Source organism: Erythrolamprus reginae, chromosome 8, assembly GCF_031021105.1.
Source record: "Erythrolamprus reginae isolate rEryReg1 chromosome 8, rEryReg1.hap1, whole genome shotgun sequence".
Classification (NCBI taxonomy): Eukaryota; Metazoa; Chordata; class Lepidosauria; order Squamata; family Dipsadidae; genus Erythrolamprus; species Erythrolamprus reginae.
Genome location: NC_091957.1, coordinates 10831348 through 10852570, shown reverse-complemented (window position 1 = coordinate 10852570; position 21223 = coordinate 10831348). Strand labels below are relative to the sequence as shown.

Here is a 21223-nt window from a genome sequence, read left to right as displayed (position 1 = left end):
CAACAACAATAATAATAATAATAATAATAATAATAATAATAATAATAATAATAATAATAATCTTTCTAAGCCTAGGATTTCAAGTCTGGTTGCCTAGGGCAGTGATGGCGAACCTATGGTACTAGTACCACAGGTGGCACACGGAGCCATCTCTGCCGCAATGTAAGCTGATTTCCCAGCTCCAGTGCGCATGTGTGCGCCGGCCAGCTGATTTTCAGCTCACACGGAGGCTCTGGGAGGGCATTTTCGGCCTTTGGAGTCTGGGGAGGGTGAAAAATGAGCCTACTGGGCTCACCAGAAGTCAGGAAACAGGTCACTCGGCCTCTGGAGGGCCTCTGCGGGTTGGGAGAGGCCATTTTGGCCCTCCCCAGGCTACAGGGAAGCTCTGGAACCTGGGGTGTGTGAAAAATGGGCCTACTGAGCCCACCAGAAGTCAGGAAACGGGTCAATTTTGGCTTCCGGAGGGCCTCTGCGGGTTGGGGGAGGCCATTTTGGCCCTCCTCAGGCTGCAGGGAAGCTCTGGAGCCCTACCAGGCCTACCAGAAGTCAGTAAACGGGGGGGGGCAGGGCAGTGCGGGTGTGTGCGTGCCTGTGCAGTGGGTGGGGAGCATTGAATTATGGATGCGGGCACTTGTGTGTGCGTGATATTGCGCACATGTGTGCTTTCGGCACCTGAGGAAATAAAGGTTCGCCATCACTGGGCTAGGCCTCAGGGTAGGCAAAGTTGGCTCTTCTAGGACTTGTGGACTTCAACTCCCAGAATTCCTGTGTCAATCATGCTAGCTCAGGAATTCTGGGAGTTGAAGTCTACGTATCAGAGAAGAGCCAACTTTGTGTACTCCCGGCCTAGGATATTCTGTTGTATTGACCCACTGAAGAATCTGTTCGTTTGAATTTCCCAACACCCCTATGAGGTAGGAAAAGTTTGGAGAATGCATTTCGTTCTCAAGGGGGTCCTCCCAGCTTACTTCCGGAGAGCAGCACCCCCTCAGCTTTTTACATTCACAAAAACATCCTTTCTTCTCTTCTCTTCTCTTCCATGTCTATCACCCCCCCCCCCCCCCCAATATACATTCACATGTGCAGTCATGCTCCCAAACGAGAACCCGGGTTTAACTCACCCCTGCATGAATGTGAACCATTATTATTATTAATAATAATAATTTATTAGATTTGTATGCCGCCCCTCTCCGGAGACTCGGGGTGGCTCACAACAACAATAATAACAATATTACAATGCAACAAATCTAATATTTATATATATATATTGGGGTTTCTTGTTTTTTAGACTTTTTAAATGTATTACAGTATTGTTATTTTAGATTCTAACTATTAGATTTGTCATTATATATTGTTTTTATCATTGCTGTAAGCTGCCCCGAGTCTACGGAGAGGGGCGGCATACAAATCTAATTAATTAATAATAATAATAATAATAATAATAATAATAATAATAATATTTTTAAAAGCATGTAAAAACCCATCATTTAAAAACCATACAACACTATCTAATGTTTCTTCTTATTTTTTTTCTTACCAGTATCATGTATATGAATATGATTATATATTTCCATACCTCCGATATGTACTTGACAAAACAAATTTTTTAAAAAACTACAAGGCCCAGGATGCTCTCCGGGAGCTAGCTCCTGTCTGCCCGCTAGCGGCGGCCGCGGGAACGCGCACCCCCGCTCCCCCCTCTCCCCGCCCGCAGCCTCCCAGGCGAGGACCCAGGTAGAGACGGAGGTGCCAGCCGGCTGGTCTTCTCGGGCTGCCGCAGAGAGCTCCGGGGTGGGAGCACAGGCGGCGTCCGGCTCAGGGAAGGGGGCTCAGGGAAGGCGCGGGTACCCCACTTCCCCCAGGCCGGAGGGGCGCAGCTTCTTCTCCTCCTCCTCCTCCTTCGATGAGCATCCCGGCGTCTCCTTGAGCCTAGCCGCCCGCAGAGGCCAACGCCGCAGCAGCCATGGGCAACCGGGGCATGGAAGACCTCATCCCGCTGGTCAACCGCCTCCAGGATGCCTTCTCCGCCATCGGCCAGAACGCCAACCTCGACCTGCCCCAGATCGCCGTGGTCGGAGGGCAGAGCGCCGGCAAGAGCTCCGTGCTGGAGAATTTCGTGGGGAGGTAAAAATTCGGGGCGGTGGGGGGGAGGAAGGTTGGAGGGGGGGGATTTGCAAGGAGATGGGCTGGGGGGGTATCTCTTTGCTGGCAGAGGGGGGGGGAACCCCTCCCGCCTTATGCTTTCTGGTTTTTTAATTTATTTTTTATTTAATTACTATTTTGTCCAATACACAATAATACACAATGAAGGAAATAGAGGACACCTTCGAGGAAAGAGAATTAGAGAAAGAATAGAAGAGATAATATAGGATAAAATAAATCGATGAGAGAATAGAAGAAAGATATGGGGATAGAAGATAGGAGAAAATAGAGAGTGGGGAGGAGAGAAGAAGAGAGAGAGAAAGAAGGGAGGAGAGAGAGAAAGAAGAGGGGAGAGAAAGAGGGGGAGAGATAGAGTGAGAAAGAGTGGGGGAGAGGAGAGAGAAAGAAGAAAGAAGGGGAGAGAGAGACAGAGAGAAAGAGAAGGGGAGAGAGAAAGAGTGAAAGAGTGGGGGGAGAGAGAAAGAGAAAAGGGGAGAGAGACAGAAAGGGGGAGAGAGAGAAGGGGAGAGAGAAAGAGAGGGAGAGAGAGAGAGAAAGAGAGGGGGGAAGAGAGGGGCTGGAGAAAGAGAGAGAAAGAGGGGGAGACATAGAGAGGGAAGGAAAGGAGGAGGAGAGGAGAGAGGGGGAAGGAGAGAAAAAGAAATAGAGAGGGAGGAGAGAGAGAGAAGGAGAGGAGAGAAAGAGAAAGAGGGGGAGACAGAGAGGAGGGAAGGAAACAAGGAGAAGGAGAGAAGAAGTAGGGGGGGAAGGAGAGAGAAAAAGAGAGAAGGAGATGAGAGAAGGAAAGAGAGAGGGGGAAAGAGAGAGGGAAGGAAGGAAGGAGAGGGGGAAGGAAAGAGAAAAAGAGGAGAGGAGAAAAGGAAGGAAAGAGGGAGGAGAGATAGAGGGAAGGAAAGAAGGACAGAGGAAGGAGAGGGGGGAAGGAGAGAGAAAAAGAGGAATAGAAAGAGGGGTTAGAGAGAAGGAGGAAGAGAGAGGGGAGAGAGAGAAAAGAGATAAATAGAAAGAGGGAGAGATAGAAGGAGCGAAAAGAGGAGAGGGAGCAAAGGAAGGAGAGAGCGGGAAGGAAAGGAGAAGGGGAGAGGCAGGAGAAACAGGAATAGAAAGAAAGGGTGAGGTAGAAGGAGAGGAGAGGGAGAGACTGGGAGGGAAAGAGAAAAAGGAGAGAGAGAAATAGAAAGAGGGAGAGAGAGAGAGAGAAGAGAGAGAGAGAGAGAGAAACCCTCGGGGAATGCGTCTTTTGAGTCAGGCAGCTTAATGGCTGATTCTCCCTTCCTGCCCCCACCCGGGGAAAAAAAACACTCCCCCCTCCTCCACAGGGATGCTATGCATAGAGAGACACGTCGGGAGGGACCGTTCCTTCGTTCTCTCCCCCTCCCGCCAAGGATTCCATCTTTTCCACCAGCCCTCCGATTGACACATTGCAGATGCTTGCGGGAGGGGGAGGCTCTCGCCTGCCCCCCCGCCGCAAAAAAGAAAAACTGGGGGAGGGAAAGCGCTTGATTGACAGCTGACGTTCTGTCCTTGATCCGACGGGTAGACCGCCCATCCCTTTCCATTTAGATCCTGAATCTCTCTCTCCCTCTCTCCCTGCCCTGAGTCCTTCGGGATTGGGAGGCATAGAAGTCGAATATCTATCTATCTATCTATCTCTATCTATCTATCTATCTATCTATCTATCTATCTATCTATCTATCTATCTATCTATCTATCGTCGAGGTATCTCTCTCATCTATCATCTCTCTTTCTATCTATCTCTATCTGTCTCTCTCTCTCTCTCATCGATGTATCTCTGTCTATCATCTCTCTCTCTCTCTCCCATCCATCCATCCATTATATATGTGTGTGCGTGCGCGCGCGCCCCCGACGCGCACAGATGCTGAAATCCGGAGCTTAATCTTGGATTTGTGGTGCAGGACAACCCAGGGGCTTATCCAGGACTCGGATCTGAGCACATTTCACGCAATTGACAAGGCGGGGGATGGGGTTAGCGGGTGTGGGGTCGTGGGGAAGAGCCTCAGCCGGGGGCCCCCCATCTCTCTCCCCCCCCGTCCTTGGGAGGGATTGGCCGGGCACGCGCCGAGACACGCGCGCAGAGACAGACACACACACAAGCACACGCGCAGTGAGAGAACTGAGCATTTGTCGGAAAGGCAGCAGGCTGCGCCGCCGCCTACCCGGCGTTAACGCAAGAGCTTTAACCGTTGTAATCCTAAATGCTTTATTTATCTGTCCTGCAGCGGTGGGAGGGAGGGAAGGGAGGGAGGGTGGCCGCAGGAAAAGCTCTTTTCTGTCTTTTTCTGTTTTCTCCCTCCCACCCTCTCCCTCCATCCCTTCTTTCCTTCCTTCCTTCCCGTCGTTATTTTCCAATGCTTCCTTCCTTGTCTCTTCTTTTTCCTCTCCTCTCTTCTCTGCCTTACCGCCCTCCCTCCCTTCCTTCGTCCCTCCTCCCTTCCGCTCCCCCTCCCTCTACTCCCTCACTCCCCCCTCACCTTCCTTCCTTCCTTCCTGCCTCCACTGACCCTCCCCTACTGACTTCCTTCCTTCCTTCCTCCCTTCCTTCCCAGGATATTTTTCATATCTTCCTTCCTTCTCTCTTCTGTTTTTCATATCTTCCTTCCTTCTCTCTTCTCTGTTTTTCCTCTCCTTCCTTGCTTCTTTCCTTCCTTCCTTCCCGTCGTTATTTTCCAATGCTTCCTTCCTTGTCTCTTCTTTTTCCTCTCCTCTCTTCTCTGCCTTATCGCCCTCCCTCCCTTCTTCGTCCCTCCTCCCTTCCCGCTCCCCCTCCCTCTACTCCCTCACTCCCCCTCACCTTCCTTCCTTCCTTCCTTCCTTCCTGCCTCCACTAACCCTCCCCCTACTGACTTCCTTCCTTCCTTCCTTCCTTCCTCCCTTCCTTCCCAGGATATTTTTCATATCTTCCTTCCTTCTCTCTTCTGTTTTTCATATCTTCCTTCCTTCTCTCTTCTCTGTTTTTCCTCTCCTTCCTTGCTTCTTTCCTTCCTTGCTTCTTTCCTCTCTTCTACTCTCCCTCCCTCCCCTTCCTTCCTGTCTCTCGCCCTCCTTTCCTACCCCCTCCCTCTCTCCTTCCTTCCATCCATCCTTGCTTCCTTCCTCTCTTCTACTCTCCTTCCTTTCTCTCTCCCCCTCATTTCCTTATCCCTCCCTCCCTCTCTCCTTCCTCCTTCCTTCCTTCAGAATATTTTCCATGGCTTCCTTCCTTCTCACTTCGCTGTTTTCCTCTCCTTCCTTGCTTCCTTCCTCTCTTCCACTCTCCCTCCCTCTCCTTCCTTACTGTCTCTCTCCCTCCTTTCCTTTTACCTTCCTTCTCTCCTTCCTTCCTGCGTGCCTGTCTTCCTCCAATCTGCCTCCCCTTCCTCCTTCTTTCCTTCCCTTCCCTCCCTCCCAACCTCCCTCCATCTTCCTTCCACCTTCCCTCCTTTCTCTCTCTCTCTCTCTCTTTCTTTCTTTCTTCTCTGCTGTTGCCGCTGCTGCTTTTTCGGAGTGGGAAAGGCAGGGAGAGAAACGTTTTGGCCAGAGGGCCATACCTGGTGATGGTTGCAAAGGCACTTTGCCCAGTAGGGCCTCCTGCCAGAGGTCGGGCAGAAGCCTCTGGCTGTTATGTCACTCTGAAGGATACACTTGGGGGGGGGGGTTGTTGTTGTTGAGGAAGAACAGCTGGGGGGGAAGAGGGAAAGAGCTTCCTCTCTCTTTTCCAGTGACCCCAATGCGTCTCCACAACCTGGACCCCTGTCCTGGCTACCCTCTCCCTCCATTTCTCTAAAAGGTCCAACTGACAACCGGTACATCTGCTTGTGCATTAAATTCTTGGTGGTATCTGTGTCATTGTTGCTTATATCCTAAGATTTTTATTAATATTGCTTCTTCATTGCTTATTTAATCCCTATGACCATCATTAAGTGTCGTACCACATGATTCTTGACAAATGTATATTTTATTTTATGTACGCTGAGAGCATATGCACCAAGACAAATTCCTTGTGTGTCCAATCACACTTGGCCAATAAAATTCTATTCTATTCTATTCTATTGCATGGCACATATCCATTCCTGTTTTCCCCCTCCCCTCTCTTCACCTGTCTCACCTGGATCTGTCCAAATCCTATTCCCCGAAGCCAGCTGGGCCTCCCCAGGTGGAGGTAAGGGATGCAAGCGAGGGGCAGGAAACAAAAAAAATCTCTTGCAAATGAAAATATGTAGTTTGAGGTCTGTAACGGGCGTGCATAAGCGCACCATCGTGCCCACCGTCCCTGTCCTACTGTCCTATTGTCCAAATTTATCTCTACCAAATTTATCTCTGCCTGCCAACCTTCCTTACCATTCAGGCCCTGTATACTGCACGAGTCAAAAAGAGGGCTGTGAAGATATTTTACTGACCCCCTCGCATCCTGGACACAAACTGTTTCAATTCCTACCCTCAAAACGTCGCTACAGAGCACCGCACACCAAGGCAACCAAACACAAGAACAGTTTTCTTCCCGAACGCCTTCACTCTGCTAAACAAATAATTCCCTCAACACTGTCAAAGTACACTGCTCAAAAAAATAAATAAATAAAGGGAGCACTTAAATAACACAATATAACTCCAAGTAAATCAAACTCCCTCTGAAATCAAACTAATTAGGAAGCAACACTGATTGACAATCAATTTCACCTGCTGTTGTGCACATTCAACTTTGTACAGAACAAAGGATTGAGTGAGAATATTTCATTCATTCAGATCTAGGATGTGTTCTTTGAGTGTTCCCTTTATTTTTTTGAGTAGCATATTTACTAAGGCTGCACTGCTATTACTACTAGTTTTTTCTCATCGTTCCTATCATCATCTCCTCCCACCTATGACTATAGGACTGTAACTGAATGCTTGTATCCTTAAGATTTTTATTAATAATGATTGTTTCCTGATTGCTTATTTGACCCCCTATGACAATAATTAAGTGTTGTATTTCTTCAATCTCGACAAATTTATCTTTTCTTTCATGTACACTGAGAGCATCTGCACCGAAGACAAATTCCTTGTGTGTCCAATCACACTTGGCCAATAAATTCTATTCTATTTTATTCTAGTCTAGTCTAGTCTAGTCTAGTATATTCTGCTCTATATCCTATCCTATCCTATCCTATATTTTATGTACTCTGACAGCATCTGCACCAAAGACAAATTCCTTGTGTATCCAATCACACTTAGGCAATAACAAATTCTATTCTATTCTACTCTAATCTATTCTATTCTATTCTGTTATAGTCTAGTCTAGTCTAGTCCAGTCTATTCTGCTCTATATTCTATCCTATCCTGTCCTGTCCTGTCCTATCCTGTCCTGTCCTATCCTTTCCTATCTTATCCTATCTTTTATGTACTCTGAGAGCATCTGCACCAAAGACAAATTCCTTGTGTGTCCAATCACACTTGGCCAATAAATTCTATTCTATTTTATTCTAGTCTAGTCTAGTCTAGTCTAGTATATTCTGCTCTATATCCTATCCTATCCTATCCTATATTTTATGTACTCTGACAGCATCTGCACCAAAGACAAATTCCTTGTGTATCCAATCACACTTAGGCAATAACAAATTCTATTCTATTCTACTCTAATCTATTCTATTCTATTCTGTTATAGTCTAGTCTAGTCTAGTCCAGTCTATTCTGCTCTATATTCTATCCTATCCTGTCCTGTCCTGTCCTATCCTGTCCTGTCCTATCCTTTCCTATCTTATCCTATCTTTTATGTACTCTGAGAGCATCTGCACCAAAGACAAATTCCTTGTGTGTCCAATCACACTTGGCCAAGAAAGAATTATATTTATGTTTATTCCATTCCTATTATCGTGCTACACTTTTTGACAAACTAACAAACAAATAAATAAATTTGGGACATTCCCTTTCCAACCCCCACCCTTGTCCGAAAAAGGTCAGCAAAACTCCAAAATGAATTTATTTGTGTGACCTTCATATCCACCTCCGGAAGAAGCCTCTGCAAATGGCAGGCTATGTGTCAGACTGAGCAGATGGATGGCTGTACAGCTCCGGGTGGGGGGGTGGGGGGGCTGTGCCGGCCCCCATTTGCTTTGGGGATGCCCCCTGATTTTTCCCCCTAAAGAAATAATCCAATCCAAATGGAACTGGGATTTCTTTGACACCCTCTCCTCAAATTATATTATAATAATAATAATAATAATAATAATAATAATTATTATTATTATTATTATTATTATTATTTATTAGATTTGTATGCCGCCCTTCTCCAAGGACTCATAGAAACATAGAAGATAGACGGCAGAAAAAGACCTCCTGGTCCATCTAGTCTGCCCTTATACTATTTCCTATATTTTATTTTACAATGGATATGTGTTTATCCCAGGCATTCAGTGACTGTGGATTTACCAACCATATTATATATTATATAATAATATATACACACACACACACATATATATATGTACATAAACGAAGCTAACAACTTTAGCCTGATGATGGTGAATGTGATTTCACCGAAACATCCCATAGACACTCAAAATATTACACGGGGTAAAACCTGAACGCCGAACAATCTACATATACATTGCTCAAATAAGATAAAGGGAACACTCAAAGAACACCGCCTAGATCTGAATGAATGACATATTCTCATTGAATACTTTGTTCTGTACAAAGTTGACTGTGCCCAACAGCATGAAATTGACTGTCAATCAGTGTTGCTTCCTAAGTGGACAGTTTGATTTCACAGAAGTTTGATTTACTTGGAGTTATATTCTGTTGTTTAAGTGTCCCCTTTATTTGGTTGAGCAGTGCATCTATATATATATATACTGTATCTACACACACACTTCCTTTAACCCAGGGCCATATCCAAGGCAGTTAATTAATTTTTTCATAGCCGCCAATTATATTCTGCATCTTTAACATATTTTTGTTGAATTTGAAAATGAAGGGAGATTAGTATACCCGGTAGATCTATTTGGGCCTTGTTGTGGCCTCATCAGCTAACTATACCCTTACTGCAGGATCAAATCCCAGGAAGGGTATGGCTAGCTGATGAGGCCACAACAAGGCCGAAATAGATCTATACTAGTCTCCTTTCATTTTCAAATTCAGCAAAAATATGTTACACACACACACACACACACACACACTGCTCAAAAAATAAAGGGAACACTCAAAGAACACATCCTAGATCTGAATGAATGAAATATTCTCATTGAATATTTCATTTGCACAACTATTCCATTTGCACAACAGCCTGTGAAATTGACTGTCAATCAGTGTTGCTTCCTAAGTGGACAGTTTGATTTCACAGAAGTTTGAAATTTTATACAGTATTCTGTTTTTTAAGTGTTCCCTTTATTATTATTTTTGAGCAGTGTATATATAGGGAGGGGGTATACATTTATTTTTATTTTTCTCCACCGTACAATAGACTAAAAACACAGCATCAATGCATAGGAATCACAATACAGTATCTACCGTTTCCTTCTCATATCGTATAAAACGTTTTAAGGAGCATCCTAAATTACATTTCATTGCTTGTTTGTTTTTTCTTTTAGATTTTAGTATTAATGGGTAACATAGAGGTATTTAGCTTTTAATAAAATCTATGAAAAGAGGATGAAGGCAACTTTGGCTGAGTGTTTAATACGTGTAGAAATATTGTTTCTACTAAATATCTAAAGATATATTAATGATGAAATTTAATTACATGACAATTGGTTCAACTGGATGACAGAACTAGAATAGTATGCGGATGGGGGGGGGTGAACTATTTACCAACAATAATATTTGTATTTTATTGTGCTATAATAGAAGGTGTACTGCATTGATGAATGTACGTGGAGAGAGAAAAAAATTAAATATTCCTATTCCCCCCCCCCAAAAAAAATTCATTTTCCACTTCAACAATCCTATATATTTTAAATGTTGGAGGTAGGGAATTTTATGGTGTTATGATCAGATAAGGAAATTTCATATATAAAGACAGATAGATATTGAAATATTAGTTTCTGGGTGTTTTTTTCCCCATACATTAGTGAGTTGAAATAATGGAAAAACGAGGAGACGATTGTCTGAAAATATATGTGGATGCACAGATTTTTCCTGCCTCCCTTCTTAAAAGAAGAGAATGTGAACGGGGTTCTTGGAAAAAAAGAATTGCAGATCTGGTTTCGAAGCAAACCGTCTTAAATTTAAAAGCAGGATTTTGGAGGTGCTGGCTAGAGGCTTTGCAAGTGGACCCAAATAACAGAAATCCATAGTGCTTTTCGGGGTTACGAGGATCTGGGGGAACCAGGGAGCCATTTGGTTTTTCTTCTTCCTCCTATCTCTTTACGTGATGAATTGGATGTTCTTTGGGCAGGATTGAGAGAAGGGTTGAATCCCCGCCACCAGATGAAATGCTATTGTGTAATCATCAACAGAAAAGAGGTAGAGAGGATGGAGTGAGTGAGGAGAATGGTCATTCTTTTCCCGACTGGTTTTTGGCCTGGTGAAAAATTTCATAAGTGAGGAAAGAAGGAAGGGAGAGGAAAAAAGAGAATTGAGAGAAGGAAGGAAGATATGGAAGATATTCTGAGAAAGAAGGAAGGAGGGAGGAATGAAAGGAATGGAAAAAGAGATAAGAGAAGGAAGGAAGATATGGAAAATATTGTGAGAAAGAAAGAAGGAAGGAGGGAGGGAGGAAAGGAATGGAAAAAGAGATAAGAGAAGGAAGGAAGATATGGAAAATATTCTAAGAAGGAGTGAGGGAAGGAGTGAGGGAGAAAGGAAGGAAAGGAAAAAGAGATGAGAGAAGGAAGATATGGAAAATGTTCCGAGAAAGAAGGAAGGAGGGAGGGAGTGAAGGAGGAAGGAGAGGAAAAAGAGATGAGAGAAGGAAGGTATGGAAATTATTCTAAGAAGGAGGAAGGGAGAGAAGGAGGGATGGAGGGAGTGGAAGGAAGGATGGATGGAAGGAAAGAAGAAGAAGGAAGGAAGGAGAGGAAACAGAGAGATGAGAGAAGGAACAAAGATATGGAAAATATTCTGAGAGGGAAGGAAGGAGGAAGGGATGGAGGGAGAGTTGAAGGAAGAAAGGAAGAAAGGAGGGAGGGAGGATGGAGGGAGGGAGGAGAGAGGAAGGAAGAAGTCATTGGAAAAAGGACCATCTTTCCTTCCTTCCTTCCTTCCTTCCTTCCTTCCTTCCTTCCTTCCTTCCTTCCCTCCCTCCCTCCCTTCCCAGTTCGAATGGAAGGCTGACAATCCATTCTCTTGGTATCACATTATTGAATTTCAGTCTGTTTTTCTCATTTCTCCTGTAAATTACCCTGGGCTCCTTTGGGAAGAATCACAATCACACGTGACATTTCCTGTTTTCTCACAAGCCTTACAGCTCCCACCGTCTGAATTGGATGCCTCGGTTTGTCCAGATCGTATGTGACTCCCCTTGTTCCACTTTTGACTTGATGGGTGCCTCAGTTTCCTTGCTGGATGTTTTTGGATTTGATTTACCCCTTTTAAGCCAGCAAATTTTCTCCGAAATGTATAACATAGAGCTAGTCTTCAATTTACAGCAATTCATTTAATGTTTCAACGGCACTGGGAAAAAATCAACTTACGGCCATTTTTCACACTTACGACTGTTGCAGCATCATCCGTCCCAAAATGGGTGAACAATGCGGTCAAGCAGTAGGGAAAGCGAGTAAAATGCTTGGCTGCATAGCTAGAGGTATAACAAGCAGGAAGAGGGAGATTGTAATCCCGCTGTATGGACGCTGGTGAGATCCCATTTGGAAGACTGTGCTCAGTTCTGGAGACCTCACCCACAAAAAGATATTGATAAAATTGAAAGGGTCCAAAGACGGGCTACAAGAATGGTGGAAGGTCTTAAGCATAAAACCTATCAGGAAAGACTTCATGAACTCAATCTGTCTAGTCTGGAGGACAGAAAGGAAAGGGGGGACATGATCAAAACATTTAAATATGTGAAAGGGTTAAATAAGGTTCAGGAGGGAAGTGTTTTTAATAGGAAAGTGAACACAAGAACAAGGGGGCACAATCTGAGGTTAGTTGGGGGAAAGATCAGAAGCAACGTGAGAAAATCTTATTTGACTGAAAGAGTCGTAGATGCTTGGAACAAACTTCTAGCAGACGTGGTTGGTAAATCCATAGTAACTGAGTTTAAACATGCCTGGGATAAACATAGATCCATCCTAAGATAAAATACAGGAAATAGTATAAGGGCAGACTAGATGGACCATGGGGTCTTTTTCTGCCCTCAATCTTATATGTTTCTATCCCGAATGGTCCGTGATCAGAATTCAGATGCCTGGCAACCGATTCATATTTATTATTATTATTATTATTATTATTATTATTATTATTATTATTATTAATTAGATTTGTATGCCGCCCCTCTCTGAAGACTCAAAGACTTATGATGGAAGTCACATGATTTTTTCTCCTTTCCACAAGCAAAGGCAATAGGGATTCCAGATTCGCTTAACAACTGTATATCTAATTTAACTCCCAGAGTGATTTACTTAATAGCGGTGTCCAAAGAAGGTAAAGCTCACTTAACAAATGTCTCACTTAGTGACGGAAACATTGGGCTTCGCTTGCTGTCGTAGGCTGAGGACTACCCAGTATGTCAGGGAGAAGCATCAAAGAGGACGATTGTGACAGGGAGACGTATTTTAAAACATCTGGAGGACATCCCTTAGGAATTTAATTTGCCTTTGTTTGCTGGCTGAACTTGGGTTGATATCAATTTTTCTAGGCGGTGATGCTTTCAGAAGGACAAAATGGCAGTCTTTGAGGACTGATTTGTATTTTAAAACAACCCTGTTGGGTGTGAGTGTGTGAGAGGGCCGGCTTTTTGGCAAGTCCAGAATTGAGTCTAGGGGAGAGGATACAATTGGACCCCCAACCACTTTGGAAAATGATCCTTTGGAGAAAATGCAAAGGATCACATTTGTGGGGTTCAGCCAAAGTTTTGCTTCCTTCCTTTAAATGAATGGATTAAAGAATTTGTATATATATATATATATATTTATATGTGTACTGTATATGTATATGGTATATTTCTGTGTATGTATGTATGCATATATATAAATATACTGTAGATAGAGATAGAGATAGAGATAAAGATATAGAAAGATAGAGACACAGAGATAGAGATAGAGATAGAGATAGAGATATATACCGTGTTACCCAGAAAATAAGACCCTTTTTTGAATTCTGAAATAAGCGCTTGGACTTATTGCCATACCCGATTGGGCTTATTATCAGGGGTTGTCTTATTTTGTGGAAAATGGGGGGGGGAGAGAGAGAGAAAGAGAGAGATGAGAGAGGGGGGGATAGACTAGATAGATGATAGATGTTAGATAGAAAAATAGATAGATGGATGGATGGCTAGATAGGTAGGTAGGTAGGTAGATATACAGATGATAGATGATAGATAGGTAGGTTTGTAGATATACAGATGATAGACGATAGATAGATCGGTAGGTAGGTAGGTAGGTAGATATACAGATGATAGACGATAGATAGGTAGGTAGGTAGATATACAGATTATAGACGATAGATAGGTAGGTAGATATACAGATGATAGACGAAAGACAGACAGACAGTCAGATGTGGATGTAGCTTAGATAGATGATAGATAGATAGGTAGGTAGGTAGGTAGGTAGGTGGATATACAGATGATAGACGATAGGTAGATAGATAGATAGATAGATAGATAGATAGATAGATAGATAGATAGATAGGTAGATAGATAGATAAATGTAGATGTACCTTAGATAGATGATAGAAATAGAGAGAGAGAGATGATAGATAGATAAATAGCAGACAGACAGACAGATAGATGGAAGATAGATAGATAGATAGATAGATAGATAGATAGATAGATAGATAGATAGATAGATTTTTTTGAACCCTGAAATAAGCACTTCACCTTATGGCAATGCACTCAAAAGCCCAATTGGGCTTATTATCAGGGGAGGTCTTATTTTGGGGGGGGGGGAGAAACAGGATATATACATACATACATACATACATGGAATATTGTCCCCTTGCCTGCCATTTACAATATTAAATTTTAAATTGAATCAGGAGGATAAAAAAGCAAAGTTTCCCTGGCTGGTTTTAATACTGAGGACGTCTATTCGATGCAAATATGAATGGGGAGCCTCGATCCCTGTTTATATGTCTTTCAGCTCTCTCGTGCTGTAGTGTCTTATGGGAAGCGGAGTTTCGCAATCAGATCTTAGAAAACAACAAGTGCAAATTTGTAGCTAGAGGAAACCAGGGCTAGAATTAAAGGCAGAGAGCTGAGTGCCACTGTTATAAAACCTCTCATTTACTCTTTATTTAGTTTTAAAAGATATATAAATGAACCCATCTTGAGGCCAATGCTGGGGATGGCTAAGTTAATTTATGGTTAATTATGATGGAAACAACCCAAACCCAGGTTTAATTACACTAAACCTTAAAAGCTGGTTTTTAAATCCTAACACTTTGACTCTCAGGGCAGGTTCACCCAAAATCCTCAATTTTGCACAATTTCTCCAAGGATGCCTTTGGCTTATTGAAATCATACCTCCAGCTTTCCACTCCAAAATGGTGCTGAAAGCAGCGAGGGATAGCAAAAAAAAGGATAAATGATAATGAAATGCATCATTCAGAAAATATAAAATGTATAACAAAAGGAAAGGGTAGGAGGAGAAAAGAGAAATTGGAAACATCTCATCAGCTACAATTTAGCATGTTTTAAATGCCGGTGTCTGAAAGAAGGGCTAAAGAGGAACCTCCTGTGGCAAGGAGTTCCACAGCTCTTGGAAGAGAAAAAAAATGAAAGAAAAGCAAGGTGATATTAGCCAGGGCTTTGCTGTTCTGAATTTTTTTTTTCATCTGCAAAATATTCTACAAACCGCTGTGTTGTGTTATAACAAGGTTGCAACGCCAGTCTCCCAATTTCCAGATTTTCTACCTTTTTTTCTATTTTGAGGGAGGGGCCCTTTGGATGCCTTCCTTTCCCCTATGGTTCTCAACCTGGGGGTCAGGACCCCTTTTGGGGTGGAATGACCATTTCACGGGGGTCGCCTAAGACCATGGGAAAAGACAAATTTCCTCTGGTGTTAGGAACTAAAGTCTCGGGATGTATTTTTACAATCCGACCAATCAGGCGTTTACATTAAGGGGTGTCCCTCTGACCTTCCTCCCAATCAGCTCAAAGCTCTTTTGGGAGAATTGGCGCTAGACCTATGGTTGGGAGTCACCACAACAGGAGGAACTGTATGAAAGTGTTGCGGCATTAGAAAGGTTGAGAACTACTGTTCTACGAGAAGCCAGGGAGAAAACAAACAAATGGGAACGTAGACAGAATAAAGGACATGCATCCTTTTAAAAAAAAAAAAATAATTTTCAAATATATTCTTTAAAACCAATAATATAATTAAACGGGTCCAAAGACGGGCTACAAAAATGGTGGAAGGTCTTAAGCATAAAACTTATCAGGAAAGACTTCATGAACTCAAACTGTATAGTCTGAAGGGAATAATAGGAGGCCACCAAGCAAGGAGACCCAAAATATATATGAAATATAAATACTGTAATGGGATTACAATAAGTAAACCTATAAGGTTGTATTTGTTTAGATTTGTTTTTGTTTTGTTTTTAATACTTATGATCAGTGATGAACTAGCAAACTTTTTACTGCCATGCTGCAGGCATGGCTTATTTTGTGGGTGTGGCTTGATGGTCACGTGAGCAGGTAGGAGTGGCTTGACAATCATGTGACCAGGTGGGAGTGGCTTAAAGGTCGTGTAACTGGGTGGGAGTGGCTTATCGGCCAAGATAAGTTTTCAAATAGGTGCTTGGACTCTTTTTCATTGGATTAAGTCACATTATTTGAATAGCCACAAAAAAGGACAAATGATAGACAGTGTCATTTGTTGGGGAGCGCAGTCACATTTTAAGCTTTTGTAGTGAACTCACAAGGTTCGGGATGATAACAGTTTAGGCAAGTAGCTCAATTGTCTTTAATTGCTATAAAAGTTCAGTTCTAGATCATGATTAAAACGATTAAAGCATTTATGGGTAAAAACATACTATTTAATTATTTCCTATTCTAAATGTAATTAAGGATCATACTAAGATACTAGAGAAGGCAGGACAATAAAAAAACTATTAAGTATCCAATAAATAGTGCATAAACTTACCACCCCCACTGTTCTGTCTGGGTTCCCCCAGACCTCAACACCAACTGGAAAAAACAGCCAGACACTCTGGTAAAAGCCAAAAGTATTTTATAACTGGAAAAAATAAGCACAGAGGAAAACCTGTTCTTCCCAACAGACAGGATATAATACGGTACAGCAGGGTCCTGATGTCCAGACAATACAGCAAGCTTCTTGCTGGCACCCCCTCCCCAAGGTTTCAATAGTCAAAGGCACAAACCAGGATTCCAAGACGCCAAAGTTCACAGTCAGGTCCCACGACTCTCAAAGATAAAACTCCACAAGCCAGGAAGGGTGGGTCTGCCTTTTAGCCTTTCCCAAGAGCACCACACCCAAACCCAGCTGTTGCCACTTTAATGCTGAAAGTATTTAGCCAATTGATTCCGTCTCTGAGTAGCTCTTCGTTGTCGCAGATCAATTATGGCTTGTGCACTTTCCTCTAAGGAATCCAGGCTGCTTGCTGGGGAGAGCTCCCCCTGGTGGGACTCTGGCTGTCCTCCCTCTTCTTCAGCCTGGGATTCCTCCTCCTCGTCTGTCTGCACCTCCTGTTCCTCAGCCTCTCCCTCTGAGCTGGAAACTGACAGAAGGTCAGCCGTTCCCGGAGGGGCCTCAGACGGAACCACAACACCCCACTCTGTATCCCCCCCCCATAGGGGCAGCAGCCTATTACTGCTTGTGATGAAATAAAATAGGTTTTACAAGGGTTTTTTAGTCTTTTGTGGGAAATGTACAATGAGGGAAGGAAGCCCCGTGGCTTAGATTTTTAACTTTTTAAAGATGTTGTTTTTATTAATATTTAAAGGGACGTCAATGGTGAATTTAATTAGAGGACAGTTTTGACCTAGCTGGATGACAAAATTAGAAAGAATGAAGTATGGGGGTGTAAATGTGATACCAAAATTGAATAGATGGGATTTAAAAAAAATTGTATCTGGAATAGATAAGATTTACTAATTCAAGATGATTTTGTTGTAATAAGAATATTATTGTTGTTGTTGTTATTATTATTTGCTGCCTCTCTCTAAGATATATTATAATATAATATCTCTCCAAGATATATATACTGTATATATATCACATGTTTTTGCTGAGATTTTAAAATTAAGGGAGACTAGGATAGCGCTATTTCGGCCTTGTTCTGGCCTCATCAGCTAGCCATACCCTTATTGGGATTTGATCCTGGGGCTTCTGCCTTGTAAGGCAGAGAATTAACCTCTAAGCCACAGGATCTGATCCCTTCAGCTTTGTACCAGGGAGGGGCTATATGTTTTTTCTGGTTTTTTTGATGTTCCTTTAATATACCAGGGTGATTCAACAGAAATACACACACACACACACACACACACACACACATATATATATGTCACATGTTTTTTTGCTGAATTTGAAAATTAAGTTAGACTAGGATAGATCTATTTCGGCCTTATTTTGGCCTCATCAGCTAGCCATACCCATTTTGGGACTTGAACCTGCAACCTTTGCCTTGTAAGGCAGAGAATTATCCTCTAGGCTACAGTATCCAATCCCTTCAGCTCTGCACCAGGGAAGGGTTACATATTTTTGTGTCGAATCACCCTGGTGTATTGAAGGAACATCACAGCTCCTTATTTGCCTCTCGGCCCAGCCCAGGGCCATTTCCAAGGCGGTTAATTTTTATTGATAGCCGACAATTCTATCTGTATGTGTCACATGTTTTTTTGCTGAATTTGAGGTCTTGGTATATTCGGGTTTCTTCCCGTGTAGGATTTGGAAATTTCTGGCGACGTTTCGATGAGGTCCCACTCATCATCTTCAGGCTGGTGTTTCTATCCTTGTTCTAAGGCGAACACTGCAAGACCTAAGCTGCCTTCCTTCTATAAATCCAGTATTTTAAGCTTCGTGCTGCTGTAACATATATATATATATGTTTTTGTAGATTTTCACGGGTATATGTATGTAGATTGTTCTGAGTTCGGGTTTTGCCCATGTAATATTTTGAGTGTCTATGCGACGTTTCGGTGAAATCACATTCACCATCATCATCAGACATATATATATATATGTCACATATTTTTGCTGAATATGAAAATTAAGGGAGACTAGTATGTTATTTTTGTGTGTTGTTTTGTGTGGAGAGGAAATTTTTTAAAAAAAAAATTACCGAAGCAAGGAGACCCAAAATGAGGTCAAGAAGTGATCTCAGACAGCGAGCTTCCTTTTCAGAAGCAATTAAGATCATCCGCTGGTTACAAGGTTGTTACCCTGGGAAACGCAGGCGCTCTGCACCCAGCAGCCTTGAGAAGGGTGGCGGTTTCCCGAGGCCTCCACGGAGGGCGATATTCCCCCCTCCCTCCTCCTCCTCCTCCTGGTCTCGGTGTCATGCGCCAAAATGCTCTCAGTCGTGACGATCCCAGAGTTCTGGTGAGTCACAGTCAGCTGCGTTGCCCGTGAGCACATATGCGCAGAGGCTGACGGCAAAATGTCATCCTGCACTGGGGTTACACACCTTATTCCATCGGAAATGAACTGAGATTGGTGGGCTTTGCGAGGGCTGGTTTGGGGGTCGAAGCCTTCCCTGTTCTCAGCTGGTTTACAAGTGGCACATGAATGCATCCCGTTGCAATGGCTGGTTGGGGGATTTGTGGGCATTGAAGGCCACATGGCTCCTTCTTTCCTTCTTTCCTTCTTTCCTTCTTTCCTTCTTTCCTTCTTTCCTTCTTTCCTTCTTTCCTTCTTTCCTTCTTTCCTTCTTTCCTTCTTTCCTTCTTTCCTTCTTTCCTTCTTTCCTTCTTTCCTTCTTTCCTTCTTTCCTTCTTTCCTTCTTTCCTTCTTTCCTTCTTTCCTTCTTTCCTTCTTTCCTTCTTTCCTTCTTTCTTTCCTTCTTTCCTTCTTTCCTTCCTTCCTAAAATGAACCTTCTTTTAAGACTGGTTGGGTCTGTGGTGAACCCTTTTAGTGAATTTCAGTCTGTTTTTCTTCCTTCTTTCCTTCCTTCCTTTGTTCCTTTCATCCGTCCACTCACTCATCCATCCATCCTTCTCTTATCTCCTTCCATCCAGCCATCTCTTCTCATTTATTTCCTTTCTTCCTTTCATGTCCACCCACCCACCCACCCATCCATCGATCCTTCTCCTCTCATTTATTTCTTTCCTTCTTTCCTTCCACCATCCACCCACCCACATCCATCCATCTCTTCTCTTTTCTTCTTTGTCTCCTTCCATCCAGCCATCTCTTCTCTCATTTATTTTCTTCCTTCCTTCCATTAATCCACCCACCCATCTATTCATCCATCCATCGATTCATTCATCGATCCTTCTCCTCTCATTTATTTCCTTCCTTCCTTCCTTCCACCATCCAGCCACCCACATACATACATCTCTTCTATTTTCTTCTTTCCATCCATCCATCCATCTATCCTCCATCCATCCATCTTTCTCTCTTCCTTCCATCCCTCCACCTCATTTTCTTCCTACCTTCCCGCCCTCCCTCCCTCTTTCCTTCCTTCCTTCCTTCCTTCCTTTGTTACTTGCTTTCTTGCCTGCTTACTTACTTAAACGAATCTTCTTTGAAGACTGATTGGTTCTATGGTGAACACTTTTACAATTTCAGCCTGTTTTCCTTCCTTCCTTCCTTCCTTCCTTCCTTCCCTCCTTCCTTCCTTCCTTCCTTCCTTCCTTCCTTCCTTCCTTCCTTCCTTCCTCCCTCCCTTTCCCTTCCATTCCTTTCCTTCCATCCATCCATCTCTTCTCTCCTCCACCCATCCATCCATCCATCCCTCTCTCCCTCCCTCCCTCCATCTCTCCTCCCTCACTCTCTCCCTCCCTCCCTTCCTTTCTTCCTCCCTTTCCCTTCCATTCCTTTCCTTCCATCCATCCATCTCTTCTCTCCTCCATCCCTCCCTCCTTCCCTCCATCTCTCCTCTCTCCCTCTCTCCCTCCTTCCATCCATCCATCTCTTTTCTCATCCATCCATCTATCCCTCACTCCCTCTCACCCATGCATCCACCCACCCACCCACCCTTTCTCGCACTGGCCACTGCAGTGGTTGTAGCTAGCATAAACATCCTCTCGCCTGGTTGCCATGGAAACTGGCGATCCCTCCCAGGGCGATGGAAGGAAGGAAGAAACCGCTTGGTGGAAGGGCTTAGGAAGATGGGAGTAGAAGCCCCCACCCCAACTGCAGTATCTAGAAAGCTTTGCAGTTTGCGGGGGGGGGGGGAGCAGGCTGAGTTGAGCCCCCAGTTGAAATACAAAGAACGGAAAGGAAGAATCCCTGAGCATGGTTTTTTTTTAATCTTTTCTTTTAATTTTAGGGACTTTCTACCCCGTGGATCAGGAATTGTGACCCGACGCCCCTTGGTTCTGCAGCTGGTTAATTCCACGACTGGTATGTGAATTCGTTTTTAATCCTCTTTCTTTGTCATGACACACACAAATTCAAGTCCAGAGTGGGAGAGAAGACACTACGAACTACTAGCACTATTACTACTAGTAGTACTACTAGTACTAGCACTACTAGCACTACTAAGCAGAGCATGCAAAACTTTCGCCAGACCAATCCTTGAATACAGCTCATCTCTCTAACCCAGTGATTTTCAACCTTTTTTGAGCCGCGGCACATTTTTTACATTTACGAAACCCTGGGGCACATTGAGTGGCGGGGGGGGGGGGCACTAAAAAAAGTTTGGACAAAAAATTATCTCTCTCTCTTCCTCCCTTTCACTCTATTTCTTTCTCCCTCCCTCTCTCTCTCCATCCCTCTTTCTTTCTCTTCCTTCCTTCCTCTCTTTTTTGGTCTCTTTCTCCCTCCCTCCCTCCCTCCCTCTATGTCTTTCTCTCTCTCTCCTTCCCTCCCT

The 21223-nt window shown here is 43.4% G+C and overlaps 1 protein-coding gene across 4 annotated transcripts in view; it reads left to right on the top strand.

The window, feature by feature from the left end:
- Positions 1-1724: 1724 nt before the first annotated feature.
- Positions 1725-21223, top strand: part of DNM1 (dynamin 1) — a 130070-nt gene continuing 110571 nt past the window's right edge. For 2 of the 4 annotated variants that reach the window (XM_070758794.1, XM_070758796.1), the window contains exons 1-2: positions 1725-2124; positions 20681-20754. In XM_070758794.1, coding sequence (XP_070614895.1) covers positions 1964-2124; positions 20681-20754 — 235 coding nt within the window. In that variant the 5' untranslated portion in view covers positions 1725-1963. The remainder of the gene's footprint in view (positions 2125-20680; positions 20755-21223) is intronic. The other 2 variants (XR_011559693.1, XM_070758795.1) reach the window with 1 other exon arrangement.